The sequence below is a fragment of the Lathyrus oleraceus genome, chromosome 6, assembly GCF_024323335.1.
Source record: "Lathyrus oleraceus cultivar Zhongwan6 chromosome 6, CAAS_Psat_ZW6_1.0, whole genome shotgun sequence".
Taxonomy (NCBI): Eukaryota; Viridiplantae; Streptophyta; class Magnoliopsida; order Fabales; family Fabaceae; genus Lathyrus; species Lathyrus oleraceus.
This window is the reverse complement of record NC_066584.1, coordinates 172,779,895-172,805,030: the sequence shown is the minus strand read 5'-3', so window position 1 is coordinate 172,805,030 and position 25,136 is coordinate 172,779,895. Positions and strand designations below refer to the sequence as shown.

At 41.2% G+C, this 25,136-nt stretch overlaps 1 protein-coding gene and 1 pseudogene across 1 annotated transcript; both read left to right on the top strand.

Annotated features, from left to right (window-relative positions):
• Window positions 1–1,378: 1,378 nt before the first annotated feature.
• On the top strand, window positions 1,379–2,349 carry LOC127094608 (cyclin-L1-1-like; annotated as a pseudogene).
• Window positions 2,350–7,829: 5,480 nt separating this feature from the next.
• LOC127094607 (uncharacterized) lies at window positions 7,830–9,020 on the top strand. Its single transcript, XM_051033420.1, has one exon. The coding sequence runs from the start codon at window positions 7,830–7,832 to the stop codon at window positions 9,018–9,020; it is 1,191 nt and encodes a 396-aa protein (XP_050889377.1).
• Window positions 9,021–25,136: the final 16,116 nt, after the last annotated feature.

Here is a 25,136-nt window from a genome sequence, read left to right as displayed (position 1 = left end):
TCTGTTTAATGTATCAAGTATGACTTAATCATGAGATCACATTAAACATAAGGACACTATTCTTAAAGTATCCGTAGTCGAGCTTTATTGTGAAGTGGGATGACATTAAAGCATTAAGACTATTATGTATATAGACTGATGATCACATCTCATGGATCATGGATAAGGAGTTATCAAGTCTTAAACATAGGTATGAATATTAAGAGTAATATTTATACCGGATTGACCCGCTATGAGAATACTATATAGAAAATTATGCAAAGTGTCATAAGTTATTCTCATGGTGATAATGGTGTATACCACTCTTCGACCTGAAACCACTATGGATCCTAGATGTAGAGTCGAGTGCTTTATTGCTGATCAAACGTTGTCCGTAACTGGATAACCATAAAGACAGTTGATGGGTACTCCACGAAGCATGCTGAGGGACATGAGTGACCTAGATGGAATTTGCCCATCCTGCATAACAAGATAAATGTCTATGGGCCCAATATTGAACTGGACAAGGATGACACGGTCTATGCCTTGTGTTCAATATAGACATAAGGGCAAAAGGGTAATTATACACATAAGTATTATCACAGAAGGAATTGTCAGATCACATGACATTTTCGTGTCTTGGGTAGTAGTGATGTGTTGCTAGATACCGCTCACTGTTTATTATGTTAAATACATGATTTAATATAATTGCCAATGCCGCGAAAACCTACAGGGTCACACACAAAGGACGGATTGATGAGAGATAGAGTAACTAAGGAACACCGTAAGGTACGGTGCCCTTAAGGGAATTGTAGAACATCGTAAAGGTACGGTGTACTTAAGTAGAATACGAAATATGGTAATGTACCATGAGCTTAAGTGATTTTGGGCATATTATAAGATATGGGCCAAAATACACTTAAGTGGGCTTTTTAGCTTGAAGCCCACACAAGTGGTTCTATAAATAGAACCCTTGCGCAGAAGCATTGATTGCGGTTGCATTATTTTCATTTTCTCTCTCTCTCACTCACTCAAAGCCTTCATTCGTACCAGCTAGCACTGAGATTGAAGGAATCCGTTCGTGTGGCTGAGTAGAGACGTTGTCATCGTTCAACGTTCGTGATCGCTCAGTGGATCTGCATCAAAGGTTTTGATCGTCACAAGAGATCTGCACCAAAGGTTTCAATCGTCACAAGAGGTAAATATTCTATCACTGATCATGACCATTCGTAAGGACCTCTAAAGGAGAAAATTTTAATTTCCGCTGCGTTTTGGATCGCAATTCTCCTTCATCCACTTGTGATTTTGTGTCAATTTCGGGTGTGATTTTGTGTTCTACCTTTGCGATTTCTTGTCGATTTAGAAGCATTCATCTTTAAAATTGAAACCATTAAGGGTTAAGGCTTAAGAGAGCATATAAAGATGATCTACACAACAATTGATACATTTTACCTAATAGATGAGCAACTAACAAACTCACCTTCCAGAAAAGATGGAATTGATGAAGCTACTGAAACCTCCCTTAGAATCTATGGTTGTGATCTCATCCAAGAAAGCGGCATTTTGCTGAGATTACCACAGGCAGTCATGGCCCCTGGGTAGGTTCTATTTCATCGTTTCTATTGCAAGAAGTCATTTGCATGGTTTAATGTCAAGAAAGTTGTTGTAAGCTCAGTGTGGCTGGCTTCAAAACTGGAGGTAAACCCAAGAAAAGCTAGACAAGTACTTATTATTTTTCACAAGATGGAATGCAAGAGGGAGAACTTGCCCATCGATCATTTAGACTTGTATTCCAAGATATATGTTGATTTAAAAATGGAGCTGAGTAGAATTGAGAGACATATTTTGAAAGAAATGGGATTCATTTGTCATGTTGAACATCCTCACAAGTTTATTTCAGATTACCTTGCTACCCTTGAAACACCTCCGGAGTTGAGGCAAGAAGCTTGGAATCTGGCTAATGATAGTTTGCGCACTACGCTGTGTGTTAGATTTAAGAGTGAGGTTGTGGCTTGTGGCGTTATATATGCGTCATCTCGTAGGTTTCAGGTACCCTTTCCTGAGCTTCCACCAGGGTGGAAAGTACTTGATGCAGAAAAGTCTGGGATTGATGAAGTCTGCAGGGTTTTGGCTCACCGTTGTAGCCTTCCCAAGGCACATTATTTACCAATTTGCAAGGACTGAGACTCATTTACATTCTCCAACAAATCATTGGAATCAAAGTCTCATTCAACTGCAAATGATGCTCCACGAAGTAACTCACCGATTAATCCTGAGACGTCAACGCTAATAGGAGTTCCCGGAGAAGCAAATATTGACTTGAGTGGTAGCAAGGGTGCTTTGGTAAAGCAAACCAGTGCTTTGAGCTGAACCAAACCTGCAGACTGCATTTTACTTCCTTCAACCTGTACATCCAACAACGTCAAAACAATCACTTACCACCCATTCTAACTTCATAATAATTAATATTAATTAACTCCAAACAAAGTACTAGTCAAACCTACAACATGAATAACAGGTCGTCAAAACCATTTCAACATGATGGTAATCTAATTTTACCCTGCAGCAGCCAGTCAAGTTTCAATTCACTCACTCACTAACCAACATTAACTAACATAACTAACTGAGCTTTTAAATTAACTCAGTGAGTTAAGTCCAACTAACTCCTAACCACACTTAACTAATTCCTAACCTCACTCCAAAGCGAACAAGTTCAAGCCTAGCCTCTATTTAAGAAACGCATCACTCACATTTTGGAGCCTCTGCAATTTTTGCTTGAACCTGCATTCTCTCTCTCTTGCAATCTCTTCCCTCACCCTCACCTGAGCTCTATTTCTCTTTCAAAGAAGCCATTGAAGCTTCACATCGAAGCTTCAATTTCGCTTGAGCTAATCCACTACATTCTCCTTTCAATGTTATACTTCACAAGAAGAAGAAGAAGAAGAAGGCGAAAGAAGAAGAGAGAATCAAGATCAGGAAATGTACCGGCGAACTTTCCGATCATCTTCTCCGGTATGTCATTTCTCATTCAGTGGCATTTTCTTGCTTTGAGAACACCAAGTTGTAGTATCTAAGGTAGGAAATTGAAGCCCCGTAGTATTAGGGAGTGATTCGCAACTAGCACAATTTAATTTAACGTGTAGGTCGTTAGGGTTCTTCCGTTTAGTTGTTCGATTCAACCGGTACAAGAACTGTTTCGTAACTCCATTGCCATATTCATGCTCAGCTTGATTTTGCGCATCCAATGGTGGTGGTGTTTAGGTGTAAGCAATTATCGGCGCCGGCGACGGACGCCGGCCGGCGAGCCACGACGAACGGACGGGGAGGAGAAACGAGGACGAGCGCGCGTTTTAGTTTCATTTGATTTCTGTTGACTTGGACAAGTCAACAGAAGAGTGATTTGGGCTCAGTCTTGGATAGGCCCATGTAATTAGTTGTTATACATACTATATTACTAACACACCCCTGATTCCCTCTAGAAAAAAGGTAGAATTGGACTCAACCAAGCCCCTTAGCACCTTTGACCAATTCCCCACGCGTTTCTAATACACCCCCTGGAAACGCAGGAGTGGCATTGGGCCCAGACACGGCCCATGCCTGTTTTTGTTCCACACACCACTTTTTGGAACCTTGCTTCCTGCACAAAAAACTGTATCAGGCTCATGCTGCAGTTCACTAATGAATTGTTGTTTGCACCCCTGTTTTCCAATCCAAACCTCCTAGTTCAATGGCAATTTCTTTTATTTTTTTTACAATTCAATTAGGTTAATTAGAACAACATTAATTGAATTAGGATTTAAATCTTGATCATTCACATTTTAGAATTTAATTAGGATTAATTCGCATTGTAGAATTTAATTAGGATTAATTCACATTGTAAAATATAATTAGGATTAATCACATTGTAGAATATAATTAGGATTAATTCACATGTTAGGATTTTTCATTGGAATTTAATTAGGAATTTTAATTAGATTGGAACTAGGATTCAATTAGAATAAAATTAGACATATTTTATGAATTGACCATTTTGCCCCTTATGGGCTTATTTTTGATATTTTGTGTTGAAATAAGCATGCTCCCTTTAGGATTAGAATTCGATCATTTCCTAATAATTGTAGGACTTAACATAGAATTTTAATCATAACTTTAATCAATATTTTGACATGCTCCCTTAGGATTTCTAATTTAACTTCGAATATTCAATCAATTTCTAATGCATGACCCCTTAGGATAGTTTCTAACAAGTACTAACTTCAATTAGATCCAAAATTAGTTCCCTAAAAAAAACTAAAACAAATTCCCCGATTAAATTAATCAAAAGAAATTTTGATTAATTAAATCCTTTGAACTTGTATAATCCCACAGTCTAATTGAGTGACCAAAAGACCCTTGGTCACTTAGTAAGACTTTTCTTTCAAGTTGTGGAGCTAAAGGCCACAAGGCAAGATCTTCAATCAAGGCATCCTCAGTCATATCAAGCAGCGGATTATTCAAGCACATCAAAGGTGGCATTTTCAATACTTGTTAACTCAAAGTTAGAAGAGTGTGACACGAGCCTTAAGCAATAGAGAATGAGTGGGACTGGAGTATTCCTACCCCCATTCAGAGTATCTTTGAGTATGGGACGTATGACCTAGCGCTCAACGTATTCACCTCAATTCATAGACTTTAACACGATTCTAATCATACGATTAACAAGTCTATCTTCACAAAAGAAAAATACAACAAAAGCAAGGACTACATCAACAACTTATCAATCATGAATTAAGTTATACGATACGAGCCTTAAGTAATGGAGAAGGAGTGGGACTGGAGTATTCATACCCCCATTCTGAGTATCTTTGGGTATGGGACGTATGACCCAACGCTTAATGTATTCACCTTCATTCATAGACTTTAGTGCAATTCGAATCTAACGATTGATAAAGTCTTCATCAGTAATGCAAGGAACAACTACAAAGACTCCTCTCTCTCTCTCCACTTGAAAGTTAGTGTGATTCTCATCATCCAGTAATTATCAAGTATCTCTCCATTCTATTCAATTCTTAACCATTCCAATTCTAATCACTTCAATCTCAATCATCCATTTCTTTTGCCTTCAATCAATTTCTTTTCAGCCCTAGTGGGTTGAACTACGAAAGCTCTGATTTCCTTATTGCACTATAAGGGTACGTAGGCAGGAGAACCCAGTTTCTTCGCGAGCTATCTTATTTATCAATCACCTTATCTATCCCATGGATCACTCTCCATTCACACAACCTATACCATCTTTTTAGGATCAATCATAATTCTCCTTGGACTCCTTGTCTATCCTTTTAGGACGTCCTGATGACAGTCCATCTCTTCAATCGAGAGTTATTTAGCTCTCATCCCAAACATCTAACTCATCTTTGTTTGGCTCTCATCCCAAACACTCACTTTATCCTTGTTTGGATCTCATCCATAACGTTCAATTCATTATTGTTTGGCTTTCATCCCAAACACTCACTTCATCCTTGTTTGGCTCTCATCCATAACGTTCTATTCATTATTGTTTGGCTCTCATCCCAAACGTTCAATTCATTCTTGTTTGGCTCTCATCCCAAACATTCAATTCATTCTTCTTTGGGTTTCATCCCAAACGTTCAATTCATTGTTTCCGGCTAACACGCCATTTTGCTCTTCGATTAAGAGTATATCCTTCTCTTGGATCCAAGATACTATCTTGATTTGATCTCGAATTGTCGATTCCCTAGCAAGTGACACACAACTCCTTGCACTTCCAATACTACAATCCTTCCTTGATTTGGTGTTTGTCTTGTGAGTCCCTGTTGCTTAGACAAACATTTCTCTCCCTTTATTCTCGTAGTTTCGAACTACGATTGCTCTGACTTTCTCTTTTCACAATGAGAATACGTAGGCACGAGGATGCGAATCCTTGGCGAACATACTCCTAATTATTCCTCAGTCGCCTTAGGGAACCATTCATATCTTTCACTATTCATTATCTACCTTTAATCATCAATCGTCCATCCAGTGACATATTGTCTCTTTGACATCGAAATATACCTTCTTTGGAATTCCATACATACCCTTTTAGGACACCTAACGAATAGTCCGCATTTCATGCCTGGAATTGTTTGGCTCTCATCCCAAACATTTAATTCCTCCGTTTTTAGCCAAAACCCTACAGTGGCGGCCTGCTAGTCCACGTATCGATTAACGATGTTTCCCTCTATGGTAGAAATCCCATTTCTCTTATGGATTCCAATACACTTTCACCTTTCGATTTCAAACAATACTTATTCAGTCACTTGTTACCAAGTTCCTCTATTATGTGACTTTGGTCACTTCACTCCATTCATCTCCATGATACACTCGTATACTACCTTCTTTCACTCCATGTGATATACCCTATCCTTTGAGCCAAATACACTATACCTTTGTGCCCCATCTTGTACCTCCTTGTGAACCAAGAGTTGTTTGGCTCTCATCCCAAACACCTAATTCCTCTCTTTTCGGTTATTCCAATACAGTGATACAAGTGCTATACACCCTCACTTGTTGGTTCACACCAGTTTTACTCTTGGGTTCACATTTTCACCTTCACTTGGAGTTAAAACCACATTATCCTTTGGTTCAAACCATACCTTTTATCACATCTCTTTCCACCTCATGCCTCTAGTTCCTTGAACTACGAAGCTCTGAATTCCTCATTGCACTATGAGGATACGTAGGCATGAGGGCCCTAATCCTCACCGAGCACTCTATCTATTTCCCTTCCTTATTATTTTGTGATTAATCTTTAGATAACACCTATTCAAGCGAGAATAATCAAAATGGTTCCCATGGAGTACCATGGATGTTTGGGGTGCTAATACCTTCCCCTTGCATAACCGACTTCCTTACCCAGTATCTCTTTCCCCCGGGTTTTATCGATGTTTTCCCTTCCCTATGGGGATAATAAAAGTTCAATGGAGACTCTGTTGTATGTTCGAGTGTGCGATACGTTCAGGTATATTTCCGCTGGCTTTAGCTGGCGACTCTGCTTGGGAGTTTGCTTGTAGTTAGGGGTCTCTCCTTGAGCATCCCCAGCTTCAGCTGGAGACACTGCTGGGGATACTTTGTTACTGGGAGTATTTCCTAGTCTCTAAAATGAGTCGAACCTAGTTTAGGTTGTTCCCTCGCTAGTTTAGGTGCTTAACCCATAGTTATACTCGCTTTTATTTATCGCATTTCTTATTTGCTTTATATTATGGATATATCTGTTACACTATTGTTGGGATGGGTTAGACTACATGAGAGGAAAGCTCTATACCCGAGCTTAGTATACACATAGGTTAGACTCGTGGATAGTCGTGTACACCTGCGTTTCGTGAATTAGGGGTCACGAGAACCACACCCAAACTAGATTCACTTGGAAGTACTTTTGTCCTGTGAGTATTCAATACGGCAGGGTATTTTCATTTTGAGTCGATGACTCTGGGAGACCTTCTAGGGACCACCTTGGAGCATAGTCCACACCTGTGAGGGGGATATGGGTTTTCATTGAAGGAAACCATATACTCTACCTACCTTGATACTCATGCTACGTCGAAGTTTTAAACTTGTAACATGTGGCACTTACATATTGTCCAAAACTTGCCAGAGTTCCGAGCCCATGTGCCTTATTATCATCTCATCATTACATTATCATTCATCATGACCAAATTTTTTGCATATGCATGTCTTTTCCAGGAATCCAACAATCCAGTCTATTTACCAAGCAATTGAAGTGAAGCATGAATCCCAAGAGAAAGAGCATCCACAATTAGAAGTTTGTGAAACCTCCATTGGCTGTATTGAGAGGACTTGGGGCACGTTTAGACATGACTCAAAAAGATGCCTTCAAGGAAGCGTATGGTAACCTGCTGGGTATTCTGAACACCGATGTCAACATCACCGTTGTGCATACCTTGGTGCAGTTCTATGATCCACCACTAAGGTGCTTTACTTTCCAAGATTATCAGCTAGCGCCGATGTTGGAAGAGTATTCTCATATTTTGGGTATTAGGATTAAGAACCAAGTTCCCTACATCCGCACTAAGGAATTTCCTGAATATCGAGAACTTGCTGAAGCTCTGCATATGGGAAAGAAGGAAATAGAATTGAACCTAAAACCAAAGGGTGGAATCCATGGCTTCACCTCTAAGTTTCTCATAGACAAAGTTATCACCTTCGCTGAATCTGGAAGCTGGACGGCCTTCAACGCCCATCTAGCTTTACTTATCTATGGGATTGTCTTGTTTCCGAATATGGAAGAGTTCGTAGACTTGGCTGCCATTCACATCTTCTTGACTCAGAACCCGATTCCCACTCTTCTTGCTGATACTTACTATTCCATCCACATGAGAACCCAGAAGAAGAAAGGGATTATCGTCTATTGCACCTCTTTACTGTATAAATGGTTTATTTCGCATCTACCCAGTGAAGGTCCTTTCGTTGAGAACAAAAATAACTTGAAATGGTCCCAGAGGACACTGTCCTTAAAAGCCGAAGACATTCCTTGGTATTCTCGAGTGTATGATGGTGTTAAGCTCATCCTCAATTGTGTGGATTTTCCTAATGTACCTTTTCTTGATACAAAAGGAGGGATCAACTACAACCCGAGGTTAGCATTGCGACAACTTGGATATCCTATGACGGACAAACCTGATCTCGAAAGTGTAGAGGGTTTTGTTTTATACGAAGGATTCGAAGAGCCAGAGTTGATCAAGAAGATTGTCAAGGCTTGGGGGTCGATTTGTCCTCAAGGAAGAGCAAAGATGGGTAAGAAGAACTGTATCGCCAAGGAATCTTACACTAGTTGGGTCAAGAGCAGAGTTAGTGAGGTGTTGTTACCGTTCCCGCCCGAACCATCCATGAACCTCCAATCTCCTGAGCTAGAGAACCAGCCAAATTCTGAGGTGGATGAATTGAAGAATGTTATCAAGACTCTAGAGAAAGAAAATGTTGATCTCAAATCTAAGCTTGCTAAGATCTCATTGGAGAAAGAAACCTTGAAGGTCAATCTGAATTAGAAGAGAGACCGAGTTCATCAAGCAGATGATGAGGTACAGACAGAGGTTTTCAAAAGACTCAAAGTGGGTGACACCCTCAAAGGGGCTTATGCCATCCGTACAACCAAAAAGAAGCAGTTAGCCGAAGCCCAATACCGAGCTGGTAAAGCAGAACTAGAACACATGGAGCAAATGAAGAAACTTCAGGGCCTGCTAGAAGCTTGTAAGAAAGAGTTGAAGGATGAGAGAAGCCGCAACAAACAGCTAGAAGTCACCCTTCGCCAAAACCAGTACGAGCTGAATCAGAGGCTAGAAGAGATCCAAGAGCTGAAGGAGCAATCACATGGGAGCCTGAAGGACAACAATATACAGTGGAACAAGCACCCTGAAAACCCCTTCAGCCGAGGGAAGACAGTTGTGGACAACATCCCAAGCAGGCTGGATCAGAACCCACCACCTAAAGGAAGTGCAATGTTGGGAAAATGGGGCGCTTTCCTGTCCCCCAAATCTCAGGCTTATTACGAAGAGTTGTTATCCAATTGCATCTAATCGCTTGTAATTCATTAGATTGAGGTCTGAAAGGACTAATGTGATCTTCTTGTAGCTGATGGGCATTTCCTTGATGTATTTTGTATTCTGTTTTACTGACATTGAATAAAAGAGTTTCTCGATTTTTGGCTTCATAAACTGTCTCTCTTTATTATCTTCATAATTGCTTGTGTTAAATAAACTTGTGGATTCTCTGGAATTATTTCTTTTACAAAAAAAACGATATAAAAATAATAATGTTGAATGCACATATCAAATCTTTTAGCATACATACATGCATCCACGCATTTGCTTGCCAGAAGTTGTCAGAAAACAAAATGCTTACACTTGTCGTTTTGCTGCAGCAACAATGATGACTCGTCATCCGTACTACACACATTCCAGTAAATCCAGAATCATGGCCAAATACGAAGTTGGCAACGCTGCTGTCTGTGAGTCCCTTGCCCAGGTGCAAGGAGAGATGAACCTGTTCAGGGGCAACATGGAGACCATCCTCGAGATGCTCTAGTCTCAGAGGCACCCTGCCTCTGCTGCTGCCAACGTCACCCATGATGCTGGGGTGACCATTCCTGATACCGCTGTTGGCACTACCGTCGATCCTCCGGCGGAAACTGTGGTGCCCAACTCGGGGAACCGTCAGGTAGTCCCCACAGACCATGCTATGCTTGATGTTGCCTACCCGTGGGGGATGCCCCCTCACCTTGCTGCTAGCCTCGCTAGTGGGGGAGCTTTCTTCCCTCACCCGACTCTTGCTGCTGCTGCTGGAAACGTTGGTTTCCCTTGGGTTATCCCCACTCTCCGAACCACTCCGGTTAATGTTGCTGATCCGGATGACAACCAAGTTCAGGTCCCTGACGACCTCCCTAACGATGAAGAATACTACCGAGGCCCGCGCCTCCACTTTCAACTTCCTAATCAGACTGCTCAAGCTGCGAGCGTTGGTCAGGTCCCGACCGTTCCTTTCGGTTACCTAGGGGAAAATTCGGTGCCCATGATGACGAACCCTGCATCCCAGTATGTACAAACAGGGGCACCTCAGACCCCAATGCTCAACCTGGAATGCAATACTTTCAACCTGCTACTGCCGCTCAGACCGTGTCGTTGGGTTTCTCATACCCGCCAATATGGTTCACTCCAAACATGCCCGCACCAATCACTCCCGAAGCTTCTCAACCGGCTAGTGAGGTCGCTCCTCCCGCTGTTGATCCGGCTAGACCTGCGGATCACCAACTCTTGGACGGTAGAATACAGGCCATTGAGGGCTTTTCTTCTTTTGGCATAGATGCTCGAGACCTCTGCCTGGTCCCGAATGTGGTGTTGCCCCAGAAATTCAAGGTGCTTGACCTACCCAAATACAAAGGCCTTAGCTGCCCCCACAGTCCCCTCACTATGTACTGCAGGAAGATGGCTTCGCACATTGATAACGACAACCTATTGATTCATTGCTTCCAAGACAGCCTGACTAGGGTTTCCTTGGATTGGTACATGAGTTTGGAGCGCTCGAAGATTCGGTCATGAAGGGACCTCTCTAAGGCATTCTTGAAACAATACAAGTACAACCTTGACATGGCTTCAACAAGGCTTCAATTACAGAACCAGTCGCAAAGATCTAATGAAACCTTCAATGAGTATGCTCAATGTTAGCGAGAAATGACGTCTAGGGTTCGGCCAACATCTTCATGGGTACGTTGTAAGGGCTGTATTTTGAAAAGATGATTGGCAGTTCATCAACAAATTTTGCAGACATGGTTACTATTGGGGAACGTGTTGAGAGTGGGCTGAAATCAGGGAAGATAATAGACACGACCGCACCACAGACAATCAACAAGAGGCCGAATGGGGGCTTCGCTAAAAAGAAGGAGGGGGAAGAAAACGCTGTGATGGTGAGCGCTCGCCCCCGATATCAATTTCCTACATCCCCTATGCCATATTATCCATATTCATACGTTGCTGTAGCTCAATACCAACAATCGCCTTTCCAGTATCAACCACACAAAGGCAATCAACAATCAACACATGCTCAGAAAAATCCAAACCAATAATATAATAACAATAGCAGAGGGCAAAACCGAGGGCAGAGTAACAGAGGAAACTTTGGTAACCTCCCCCAGTTTGACAAGATCTCGGTACCGTATGCAGAGTTAGTGCCATATCTAGTCCATGTGGGAGCTATCGTACCAAGGGAATTGCCGGCAGCTTCTCCTCCTTTCAATCGGTGCCACAATCCTAATGCCAAATGCGCTTACCATGCAGGGTATATAGGACACTCCACTGAGGACTGTTGGACCCTCAAAAAGAGGATCCAAGAGTTAATTGACCAAGGGGTTCTGCCATTTTCTGAAGAAAAACCAAATGTAAAGACAAATCCTTTGCCAAATCATAGTGGCGCGTCAGTCAACGTCGTGATTGAAGAGACAAGTACCGAAGTTATATTGAGAGTTGAAGAGGTGAAGACTCTGATGTCCGTTGTATTAGAAAAGCTTGAACAATTGGGTTTTTAGAAGAGGTGCATGATGATTGCAAAGTATGTGAGTTCGATCCAGATAATTGCGAGTAGTTGGAAGGGTGCGTGCAGGCACTGATGGATCAAGGGTTAATACAGTTCTCTAAATCCCAAGCAGTAGAAGAAGTGACAGTGATTGAACCAATAACAATTGTATATAGGAAAAAAAAGGTTGAAGCTCCTCCCCAAAGGATTCAGCCGATTCATTTCCATGTTCCGACTCTGTTTCCGTATCAGAATACCAAGGCAATGCCTTGGTATTATGAGACCACGGCGTACTTGGGAGGAAAAGAATGTCGTATTCCTGATACAGAGATCGTCAACATCGCTGGAGCGGGAGACATGACTCGAAGTGGTCGTGTTTTCGCTCCTAAATACACTCCTAGGGTGTCTCCAGCACCAACAGTCGTTCCGCCTAAAGAGAAGGCAACTCCTACGCCGACTCCATAGGCAGGGACAATTGTACTCGCCATGCTGACTATGACGAATGCTCTGGTATTGATGAAAATGATTGATAATGATAAAGCTGCAAAGGCCGAAGCATCCAAGGGTAAAGGGCCAATGGTTGAGAAAGAACAGTCTGATGATCACAAGAAGAGTATCACCTTTGAGGAGAGTCAGGAATTCCTTAAACTGATCAAGAAGAGTGACTTCAAGATTGTTGAACAGTTGAACCAAACACCCTCAAAAATATCAATTTTGTCTTTGCTGTTGAGTTCAGAGGCTCACCGCAAAGCATTGTTGAAAGTTCTAAATACCACTCATGTGATGCAAGATATCACGGTCGATCAATTTGACGACGTGGTTGCCAACATCACCGCCAGTAGGTATCTGGGATTTAATGAAGCAGAGTTACCTCCTGAGGGAAAGGCCCACAACAAAGCACTACATATTTAGGTCACATGTACTGACTCTCTCTTATCCCGAGTCCTTGTTGATATTGGGTCCTCGCTTAATATACTACCAAAATCTACATTAAGCCACTTACAGTTCAAGGGGCCTGAAATGAGGACCAGTGCTTTGATCGTTAGAGCTTTCGACGGTTCCCGAACGCAGGTGATTAGGGAGGTCGATTTGCCTATCTATGTTGGACCACACCAGTTCGATATCACATTCCAAGTCATGGACATCAACCCAACCTACAGTTGTTTGTTGGGCAGACCATGGATTCATGCCGCTGGGGCAGTTACCTCTACGTTGCACCAGAAGCTGAAATACTTGATAGATGACAAACTAGTAATTGTATGTGGGGAAGAAGATTTGTTGTTCAGTTCCGCATCAACCAACAACAATCAATCATCCGCTACCATCCTATCCTCAGCAAAGAGTGCCAAGCACACATTGGAGAAAGGCCCGCTTTCTGGTTGGGGTAAGGTCGTCAATATGGCAGAAAAGCGGGACAAGTTTGGTATCGGTTATCACCCGGCAACATGCAAGGTGAGTCCGAAGAAAAAGCAATTCAACCCGGTCAAGTTCGGCAGTGCTGACTTTCAAAGTGAGCATACCGTAGCGGTCATTGGAGAGTCCAGTAGTAACAAGCCGGGGGCACCCAACCTCGTTCATAGATGTCCTATAGGATTCAAGCTTCCCAATTGGACGACCGCCGTGATCCCTATGGTGTACTCAGAAAAAACGTAATGCATTTTGTTTTCTCCGTCCCTCGTCCCTACCCGAGACGAGAGGATAGCTTGTAAGGGCCCCCATGTTTAAAAGTATTATGTGAATAAATAAAAGTACCTTTTGCATGTGAAACTTGTGTTCCCTTTCTTTCAGTTATTTTCGGTTTTCACTAAAAAACAACGAAATGGCAAAAGTTTTCTTTTTCTTTTTGCACTTTTTCTCAAAAAAAGAAGCATACTAAAATAAGCTCATCATATGCAGAGAAAATAAAACCATTGATTACGACATGACTAAAATTAACTATGAATTTGGACTTCCAATCAACCAAGCTGAAGACGACAGTGAGGAAGATTGTAAATTACCAACTGAACTAGCACGACTCCTTGAGCACGAAGAGAAAGAGATTTAGCCATATAAAGAACCAGTGGATGTTATTAACTTGGGTTCTGAAATTGACAAAAAAGAGGTAAAAGTTGGGGCATCTCTTGCCAAGCATGTACACTCCGAGTTGGTAGATTTGTTACGTGAATATGTGGACGTCTTCGCTTGGTCGTATCAAGATATACCAGGATTAGACATCAGCATTATTGAACATCACCTATCGCTCAAGCCCGAATGTCCTCCAGTAAAGCAGAAGCTCAGAAGCACCAGACCCGATATGGCACTCAAGATCAAGGAAGAGGTTAAAAAGTAGCTAGATGCTGGCTTCTTAGTCATTTCTGAGTATCCGCAGTGGGTTGCTAATATCGTTCCAGTTCCTAAGAAAGATGGCAAAGTCAGAATGTATTTAGACTATTGAGACCTCAATAGGGACATCCCAAAGGATGACTTCCCTTTGCCTCATATTGATGTTTTGGTCGACAGGACAACTCAATTCTCCGTCTTTTCTTTCATGGATTGGTTCTCCGGGTACAATCAGATAAAGATGTCACCATACGATATGGAGAAGATAACCTTTATCATACCTTGGGGAACTTACTGCTACAAAGTCATGCCATTCGGCTTGAAGGATGCTGGGGCAACATATCAGCACGCCATGGTAACACTCTTTTACGACATGATTCATGAAGAAAATGAGGTTTATGTGGACGACATGATTGCCAAATCCAGAACTGAGGAAGATCACTTGATAAATCTAAGAAAGTTGTTTGTTAGAATCCGAAAGTTTAAACTATGTCTGAATCCGACAAAATGTACTTTTGGGGTCCGATCAGGTAAACTTTTGGGTTTCATAGTCAGTTAGAAGGGTATCGAGGTTGATCCCGACAAGGTTCGAGCCATTCAAGATATGCCAGCTCCCAAAACAGAAAAAGAAGTCTAAGGCCTCCTTGGACGGCTTAATTACATCTCCAGATTCATATCTCACCTGACGGCTACCTACGAATCGATTTTCAAATTATTGAGAAGGAACCAACCGATTATGTGGAACAACGATTGCCAAGGGGAATTCGATAAAATAAAAAAAATACTTGCAAGGGCCACCAATCTTAGTACCACCGGTTCCGAGTAGGACGCTTATTATGTATCTCATAGTGCTGGATGAATCCATGGGTTGCATTTTAGGTAAACACGACAACACAGGCAAGAAAGAACATGCTATTTACTATCTCAGCAAGAAATTCACTGAATGTGAGACCCGATACTCACTTTTAGAGAAGACTTGTTGTGCTTTGACTTGGGCTGCTCGACGCTTGAGATAATATATGATTTGCCACACTACTTTATTGATATCCAAGATGGATCCGATAAAGTATATATTTGAAAAGCCTGTTGTTACTGGTAGAATTTCCCGGTGGCAAATGCTGCTAACCGAGTATGATATACAGTACATGATCCAGAAAGCAATAAAGGGGAGTGTTCTGTCTGACTATCTCGCTCACCTGCCTGTCGAATGTTATCAACCATTGAGGTTTGACTTCCCAGATGAGGACATCATGTTTATCAGAGATTTTACTATGCCAGGCTTCGAGGTAAGCCCTGAGGAAGGCCCCGAACCAGGATCGCGATGGACGCTCGTGTTCGGTGGTGCTTCCAATGCTCGAGGTCATGGTATAGGTGTTGTTATCACTTCTCCAACTGGTTTCCACATTCCCTTTACCGCTAGATTGTGTTTTGACTGCACCAACAACATGGAAGAATACGAAGCATGTATCTACGGTTTAGAGGCGACAATCGACTTGAGAATCAAAATTGTTGAGGTATTCGGTGATTCAGCTCTGGTAATCAGTCAGGTGAAAGGAGATTGGGAGACTCGGGATAGCAAGTTGATACCCTACAAATAGCACATCAGAAAACTAATACCCTATTTTGATGAAATCTCCTTTCATCATATTTCTAGGGAAGAAAATCATTTAGCCGACGCTCTAGCCATGCTAGCATCTATGTTCAAAGTCAAATGGAAGAATGAAGCACCATCCATCCAAATTAACCACTTAGATGAACCAGCACATTGTCTAGCAATTGAGGCCGATCCTGACGATAAGCCTTGGTTCTACGACATAAAGACGTTTCTGGAGAAACAACAATATCCTGAGGGTATATCCATTACCGATAAGAAAGCTCTGAGAAGACTCTCTTCCAAGTTCTTCCTAAACGGTGATGTACTATACAAGAGGAATTATGATTCCGTACTACTCAGATGCGTGGATAAACACGAAGTTAGTACAATCATAAGGTCCATACACGAGGGCTGCGAGGGTGTACATGCGAAGGGTCCTGCTATGGTCAAGAAGATTCTTCGGGCTGTTTATTATTGGACGACAATGGAGGTTGATTACTACAAATTTGTGAAAAGATTCCATAAGTGCCAGATATATGGTGATAAGATCGTTGTGCCACCAACTCCGTTGAGTGTTCTAACTTCTCCATGACCCTTTTCTATGTGGGGCATCGATATGATTGGGATGATAGAACCCAAAGCTTCCAATGGACATCGTTTCATCCTAGTCGCTATTGATTACTTCACGAAATGGGTCGAGGCTGCTTCATATGCTAATGTCACTCGACAAGTAGTTACCCGGTTTATCAAGAAAGAGATAATTTGCCGCTATGGGATACCTAGCAAGATCATCACTAATAACGCAAGTAACCTCAACAACACTATGATGAGGGAGTTGTGAGAAGAATTTAAAATCGAGCACCACAACTCTTCACCATACCGGCCCAAAATGAATGGCTTCGTAGAAGTGGCTAACAAGAATATCAGGAGAATCGTCCAGAAGATGGTCAAGACGTACAAAGACTGGCATGAGATGTTACCTTTCGCTTTACATGGTTACAGAACCTCAGCCCGCACATCCACTGGGGCAACTCCGTACTCTCTGATTTATGGAATGGAGGTCGTCCTACCTATCGAAGTCGAGATTCCTCCACTCAGGGTCATCATGGAAGCAGATCTTGATGAAGCTGAATGGGTTCAATCTCGGTATGACCATCTGAATCTAATTGAAGAGAAACGGTTGACGGCTGTCTGTCATGGTCAGTTATACCAAAGACGTCTCAAACAAGCTTTTGATAAAAAGGTTCTTCCTCGTGCGTACCATGTTGGAGCGTGCTCAAGAGGTATTTTTCTATTCACCCAGACCCGCGAGGCAAATGTACTCCCAACTATGAGGGACCTTTCGTAGTCAAAAAGGCCTTCTCAGGTGGGTCTCTAATCCTCACAACAATGGATGCGGAAGATTTGCCTTCGTCAGTGAATGCATACATAGCCAAAAAATATTATGCCTAAAAAGAAATGGCTATCCCGATGGACCAAAAAATGATTTGTCCATGCAAAAGTTAGGGAATCTATATAAACCTCGCTAAGCCGAAAACCCGAAAGGGCGACTTAGGCAAAAAGGAGCATCCCGGTGGACAAAAAGAATTGAAAGATCCAGGAAAAAGTTAGGGATAAAGGGGTTGACTATGATCCTTGAGTCTACACGTTACAAGATAGATATCAAAGGGTCGAGGATCGATCCAATCACTGTCAGCCGAAGCAGGGTCTTGGGATTCAAATTATATGGTAGATTAAGGTCAATGTTGTAATCAATGGAGAAAACCATACAAAAATATTTCCCATTTCCATTTCAATTAGTTTTTTCAATTTTTGCAACGTCCTCATTAAGGGCGTCTGCATTCTTGTACTCAACATATGTACAGATTCCATATCAATAAAATTCAGTTTATTCCATCAAACGTGTTTGTTCTATGTTTTGTATGCAAAATAACTGACTTGTCTTACTCACATAATGCTTTAAAATACAAGGGGAACAATAAAAAGCTACATTAAAGAGAAACACTTTGCATTACCGTTGAAACCCGATAAACCTTATAAGTGATCGGTGACTCAACAGAGGTGTTACTTGAATACCTGGGACATTCAATCGGCTGGGGAACCGTGGGGACTCCAACCTTTCAGTATTCCTTAATAGGCGGGGATTCCGTAATGGCAACATTGGCACTAATTAAAACTTCTCGGCAATCATGTTCTGATTCTCGATGACGAGTTAGAGTTCCCACCACAATAAAGACTTATCCCTACATACGACAAACAAGGAAAAAAACATGCATCATAAAAAATAAGCATACATCATGCACTACATAAAACATCTTCTCCACACTTGTAATAAAGCCAACCACCTGGTCCGAAAAATTTCGGGCACGTAGGTATTTAATCCTCTTCTACCTTGAATACTTGAAAAGCTTCCGCAATTCCTGTATTCAGGTCCAAGAAGATTAAATAGGGGCAGCTGTTGTACCCCTAAATTTTCCCTCCCCTTTCTCACCTATGCATCCAATCACTTGATTATGAGATGCCTTGCATACATTCATAACTCATCCACATGCATCATTCCTCATGGGTTCAAAAGAAACTTGGGCCCACAGTGCTAGAGTTTCCATAGACATCAAAGTCCAAGGGCATGGTCTAATCACATCATCAACATAGGGGATGTGAAACCCTATTGAGCATGGTGAAAGTTTGATTTCAACAAAGGTGTGGCCAGACAGTCTAGGGCCTCCAAAGCCCTAATTCCTCAAAGCATGGCTTTATGGAGCTTCCCGGGGCCTTACCATGGTCTCCAAAGCCTTAACCAGAAGATGGGAATCATATGAGCTTGATAGCTTCATTGTGCATTCTGACCCTTCAATCTTTACCCTTTGTCAGTTTTTCTTGGCCTAACCCTTCTTGGTGCATTGGTCTTGGTCCCAAGTCAATGATTCTATCCATATGGTTGGGGATATTCCTTTGGTCCTGATCATTTGAATATCCAAATTCTTTGTGCTTCAGGCCATTCGTTGGTCATGCCATTGGTACATGGACACAATGTCAATACCCTAATCTTATGGTCTCACTTGATGGCCTTGTTCATGTACATTATCAGTCAAGTTATTTTTCAAAAAAAAAAGTCCAGGTCATAAAATAAAACAATTTGGAAACCAATTTCAACCCATTCGTTGATCCATTTCAATCTATCCCATGTCATTTTAAACCATTACATGTGATTCAACATAAGAAAATACAATTTTTTAAACATTTTGACTGATTCTTAATGTTGGTCAACAATTGACTTTTTGGTCAACTTTGACCAAAGTCAACCCAAGACCCCAAAACCCTAATTTTCACCCTAATCATCAATCCATTGTCCATCTACAAGAAAAACACATAAAAAGTGAATTTTTGCAAATTGTTGACTTTTGTCAACTTTGACCAAAGTCAACCTTAGGTCCTTTGTCATCCCTAATCACCAAAGGACTGACCCTAACCCTTATTCCATGCTCCATGTTGACCTTGTTTTTCCATCTGGAGTTTGTTTCCTTCACTTTAATGCTAACTTGGTCATGTCTTGAACTTTGGAGTTTTCTTACCTTGTCCTGCTGCATTTGCCAAGTCTCAACCAACATGTTGCCAACAGGTCTTAAACAAACATGTTGATAGTAAACCAAGCATGGTCACATGAAAGCCTAATGCACAAACCAAGCCATTAAGTATTGCTGGCAAGCCATGAAGCATTACTTCATTCAGTGTCACATTTCTATTTGAAATTATAACATTCATAACCATACATCCGTTCTCATTCAAGCTTCATCCAATACAACTTTTATATTTCTGATTCTACTTTGGATATAAACATCCTTGTTTAACCTGTAAGAAGTTTACAGGAGATCCACTTGGGATAGTCCGACAAAAGGTCATAGGAGAGAATCTCATGGTTCGGTACAGGATCTGCATGATCAACCGCTAGTTACTCAAAGCAGTTGCTGGGCGAGCTTACCCCCGAAAAGTACTTGTAACATAACTTGACAACTGGAGGAGAGTGAGAGCACATGGCTTCCGTGAATGCATGTAGCTGCTTGTGCTCCTGTTTGCCAGCCTTGAAGGAATATGTGCAAGGACATCGTTAAATGCCCATGGTTCTATGGCAATTCTTCCGGGATCCATGTTGCCCTAAAAAGAAAGAAGATGCCGTTTGGACTTGTCAATTTTCCATAAACCACAACATATCAAGCCGGCATATGTCATGTAGAAGCAGTACCTGATTTCAACAAGGAAAGAAATGTCGACAGGAATCCTGCACCTGTAGTAGGCTTGAAGACCATAGTGATGCATATCTGGTTTCGCGGTTCGCTTATACCTGCAAGTTAACACCAGTTCGAGCAACATTCAAGTTCCATTCATGGCCACTATCAATATAATTATAGCAGTAAGGAAAACAAAATAAGAGCAATAAACAAGAAGAAACAGTAGAGCATTCAGTTTTCGATCAATTTCGTTGTAAAGCAAAAATTCAATGGTAGGCTGAAATGCAAAGTGAAGCAATGTAGTACAAGTAGAAGTAAATCGCTGTTAACTGCAATTTCCAAAATTGAATCCATTTCAAAGATGTTATCGCCAAGAGGAGGAAGAGTATTCGTATGGTTTTGTGTTTGTATCATCAATTACTCTAAGAGATTCAGAGTGGTTCAAATCGTTCATATCAGTTACGATCATCATGCTCTCACCCTCGAAGGTCACTGTCGGTTTCTTATCTCCGCTGGCATTCGCTATCCCTGTTCCACTCCCGAGATATGGTCGTATTTGATTGCAAAGACCAAGGAAGGCAGGGCAGATGTAATTGAAACTTATGTTTTTGGATTGGGCAGTTGCTCGTTTTTTCCAATAGGAAGTGGAAGCGAGCATATTCATCACGACATCCATTCCCCATGCAATCTGTAACAAGGCATGAGAATCATGCTAACCAAGCGTCCACCTGCAGCTTCGACGGTAACGAAAACCATACATTCCGTCAATCCTGCAACAGTAGCCAGAACCAGCACCAACTGCACATTCAAATCAAATCCAAAAGAACACAAGCTCATGACATGAAGTTCTAACTTTCGATTCAAAACCTATGTCCCGACAATCATACCAAACTAAATCACTAGCTAGTTGGTTTGCCGATTCCGAGTTTCTTCAAACCAAGCCAATGTCGCGCCAAAACTAAAATGACTAGTCAATTTGGTATTGCTACTCCAAAGAACCTGGAAATTAATGTAATGGACACGTTAATTTAAATCTTTTCATTTACTAATTACAATAACATACTGCTAATCCAATAATATGAGATTCCTACGGCTAGGAGACTTGTACCAAGATCCAATAATTTATTTATTTGGCTACCTTTTGTACGTGATGAGGTGGATGGATGATATGCTGGATATGGTAACAAAAGGATTAACATTGCTTGTCTTCTTGTAGCTCTATCCAAATTTTAAAAACCTTAGCCATAAATACATAAAAGGTAACATCAATTGGCTTTCCAAGACATGTTACAATAATAGGATGTTTACGGCTCACCGTTGTGTCTCATGCGAGGTGCATTACCTGATCATGTACATCCTGCATTACAGTTTCAAGACAAGTATAATCGTTTCCATGCACTAACAGAATGACAAGTGGATTCAATCCTTTCCGCAGCATGATGTTTTCAACCCATAAAAATTCAAAACACCAACTGAACCGAAACATACCACATCTTGACCAAGCCACCACATGGGACAACAACCTGCAACATATGCGGCATCTCCAACATTGCCAACAGTTCTGCTACAACGAAAACACACAACACATACACATTCACATATACCTGCTTCACAAACCAATAAATGGCTAAAAGAAAAAGACTCACCTCAGTTCACATCAACAATTCCAAGCATTCATCAAAGAATAACTTGGGTGTCTAACCAAACTGGGGCAAGAAGTGCAACACAGAAACGAGACCAAGCAAGCACAGAGCAACTCAGGTCTGCTCTAAATTTACGTCATACTTGCAGGATTCTTGTGCCTTACAAGCCAACGAGCCATAAGCCAGCTACAAACGCCGGCAACGAGAGCCAATACACGAAGCCAACAACAACCACACAAACACATGAAACGCGGAAAAAAACTACAAGCAGCAAGAATCTAAACTGCAGCATGTATTAAACAACAAAAACTTGAAACCCAACCCAATTCCTAATTGCGTTACATCGTGAAATCCTGAACACGTTAACAACCAACAGCACCGTCACGGTGTGACGAGAGTGGGACTCAGTTAACCAAAACTAACCTGTATAAAGCCATAGCAAAACATGAATATGTAGTAGAATTTCAAGCTACTAATCAGACCAAAATTAAACAACTGAATTGGCTCTAAATTCCATCCTAACAAACCTCATCTTTCTGAATATTCTAACTTAACTCTCTAATCATCAAGAAATTCACCTAAGCTAACATTCACATAGCAGTACTTAATCAACCATTCCCTAGCTACAACCCATTCACATAATTGTAGCATTCATAACATCATAACATAGCCTCCATCAAAACACCGTGACCTGAGTTCAAAATGTCTCTCCCTACCTGCTGCGTCACCCCACGACCCGACAAACTACACTCTTCCATGCTGCAGTTCTGTTTCATCATCAATCATGTCCAAGAAAGCACAACGTCCTGCAACAACAAGCCATGACTAGCCTCACAAAAGCCTGCAGCAAGTCATTCAAACCAAATAGCAGCAAATCCATCTCTGCCGGTGAAAGAATGACCACACCACCACCTTCAATCTTAGTCTCTTCCTTTCACTATCACGTGGTATTCTTCTTCTGTAATAGTGCACCATGCTCGCTCATGCTTCCACTTGTGATTTTGTGTCAATTTCGGGTGTGATTTTGCATTCTACTTTTGCGATTTCTTGTCGATTTAGAAGCATTCATCTTCAACATTGAAACCATTAAGGGTTAAGGCTTAAGAGAGCATAGAAAGATGATTTACACAACAATTGATAAATTTTACCTAAGAGATGAGCAACTAACAAACTCACCTTCCAGAAAAGATGGCATTGATGAAGCTACTTAAAACCGCCCATAGAATCTATGGTTGTGATCTCATACAAGAAAGCGGCATTTTGCTGAGATTACCACAGGCAGTCATGGCCACTGGGCAGGTTCTATTTCATCGTTTCTATTGCAAGAAGTCATTTGCACGGTTTAATGTCAAGAAATTTGATGTAAGCTCAGTGTGGCTGGCTTCAAAACTGGAGGAAAACCCAAGAAAAGCTAGACAAGTACTTATTATTTTTCACAGGATGGAATGCAGGAGGGAGAACTCACCTATTAATCCTGAGACGTCAGCGCTAAAGGGAGCTCTGAAGCAAATATTGACTTGAGTGGTAGCAAGGGTGCTTTGGTAAAGCAAACCAGTGCTTTGAGCTGAACCAAACCTGCAGAATCCCACTGCATTTCACTTCCTTCAACTTGTACATCCAACAACGTCAAAACAATCACTTAATAACCATTCTAACTTCATAATAATTAATATTAATTAACTCCAAAAAAATAACAATCAAACCTGCAACATGAATAACAGGTCGTCAAAACCATTTCAACATGACAGTAATCTAATTTTAACCTGCAGCAGCCAGTCAAGTTTCAATCCACTCACTCACTAACCAGCATCAACTCACATAACTAATTGAGTCGTTTCTAACTAACTGAGTTTTTCAATTAACTCAGTGAGTTGAGTCCCACTAACTCCTAACCACACTTAACTAATTCCTAACCTCACTCCAAAGCGAACAAGTTCCAAGCCTAAGCTCTATTTAAGAAACGCATCACTCACATTTTGGAGCCTCTACAATATTTGCTGAACCTGCATTCTCTCTCTCTTCCAATCTCTTCCCTCACCCTCACCAGAGCTCTATTTCTCTTTCAAAGAAGCCATTGAAGCTTCACATCGGAGCTTAAAGTTCGCTTGAGCTAATCCACTACATTCTCCTTTCACTGTTCTAGTTCAAAAGAAGAAGAAGAAGAAAAGAGAATCTAGATCAGGAAACGTACCAGCGTACTTTCCGATCATCTTCTCCGGTATGTCATTTCTCATTCAGTGGCATTTTCTTGCTTTGAGAACACCAAGCTGTAGTATTTGAGGTAGGAAATTGAAGCCCCATAGTATTAGGGATTGATTTGCAACAAGCACAATTTAATTTAATGTGTAGGTCGTTAGGGTTCTTCCGTTTAGTTGTTCGATTCAACTGGTACAAGAACTGTTTCGTAATTCCATTGCCATATTCATGCTCAACTTGATTTTGCGCATCCAATGGTGGTGGTGTTTAGGTGTAAGTCACTACCGGCGCCGGCGACGGATGCCGGTGCGGCGAGCCACGGTGAACGGACGGGGAGGAGAAATGAGGACGAGTGTGCGTTTTAGTTTCATTTGATTTCTATTGACTTGGACAAGTCAACAGAAGAGTGATTTGGGCTCAGTCTTGGTTAGGCACATGTAATTACTTGTTATACATACTGTATTACTAACACACCCCTAATGCCCTCTAGAAAGAAGGTAGAATTAGGCTCAACCAAGCCCATTAGCACCTTTTACAAATTCCCCACGCGTTCCTAATACACCCCCCTGGAAACGCAGGAGTTGGCATTGGGCCCAGACGCGACCCATGCATGTTTTTGTTCCACACACCACTTTTTGGAACCTTGCTTCCTGCACAAAAAACTGTATCAGGCTCATGCTGCAGTTCACTAATGAATTGTTGTTTGCACCCCTGTTTTCCAATCCAAACCTCCTAGTTCAATGGCAATTTCTTTTATTTTTTTTACAATTCAATTAGGTTAATTAGAACAACATTAATTGAATCGGGATTTAAATCTTGATCATTCACATTTTAGAATTTGATTATGATTAATTCACATTGTAGAATATAATTAGGATTAATTCACATTGTAGAATATAATTAGGATTAATTCACATTTTTGAATATAATTAGGATTAATTCACAAGTTAGGATTTTTCATTAGAATTTAATTAGGAATTTTAATTAGATTGGAACTAGGATTCAATTAGAATAAAATTAGACATATTTTAGGAATTGACCATTTTGCCCCTTATGGGCTATTTTTGATATTTTGTGTTGAAATTAGCATGCTCCCCTTAGGATTAGTATTCGATCATTTCC

What these genes read in the sequence shown, in the direction of transcription:
- LOC127094607 (XM_051033420.1), top strand. Translation starts at nt 7,830, where the DNA reads ATGACTCAAAAAGATGCCTTCAAGGAAGCGTATGGTAACCTGCTGGGT.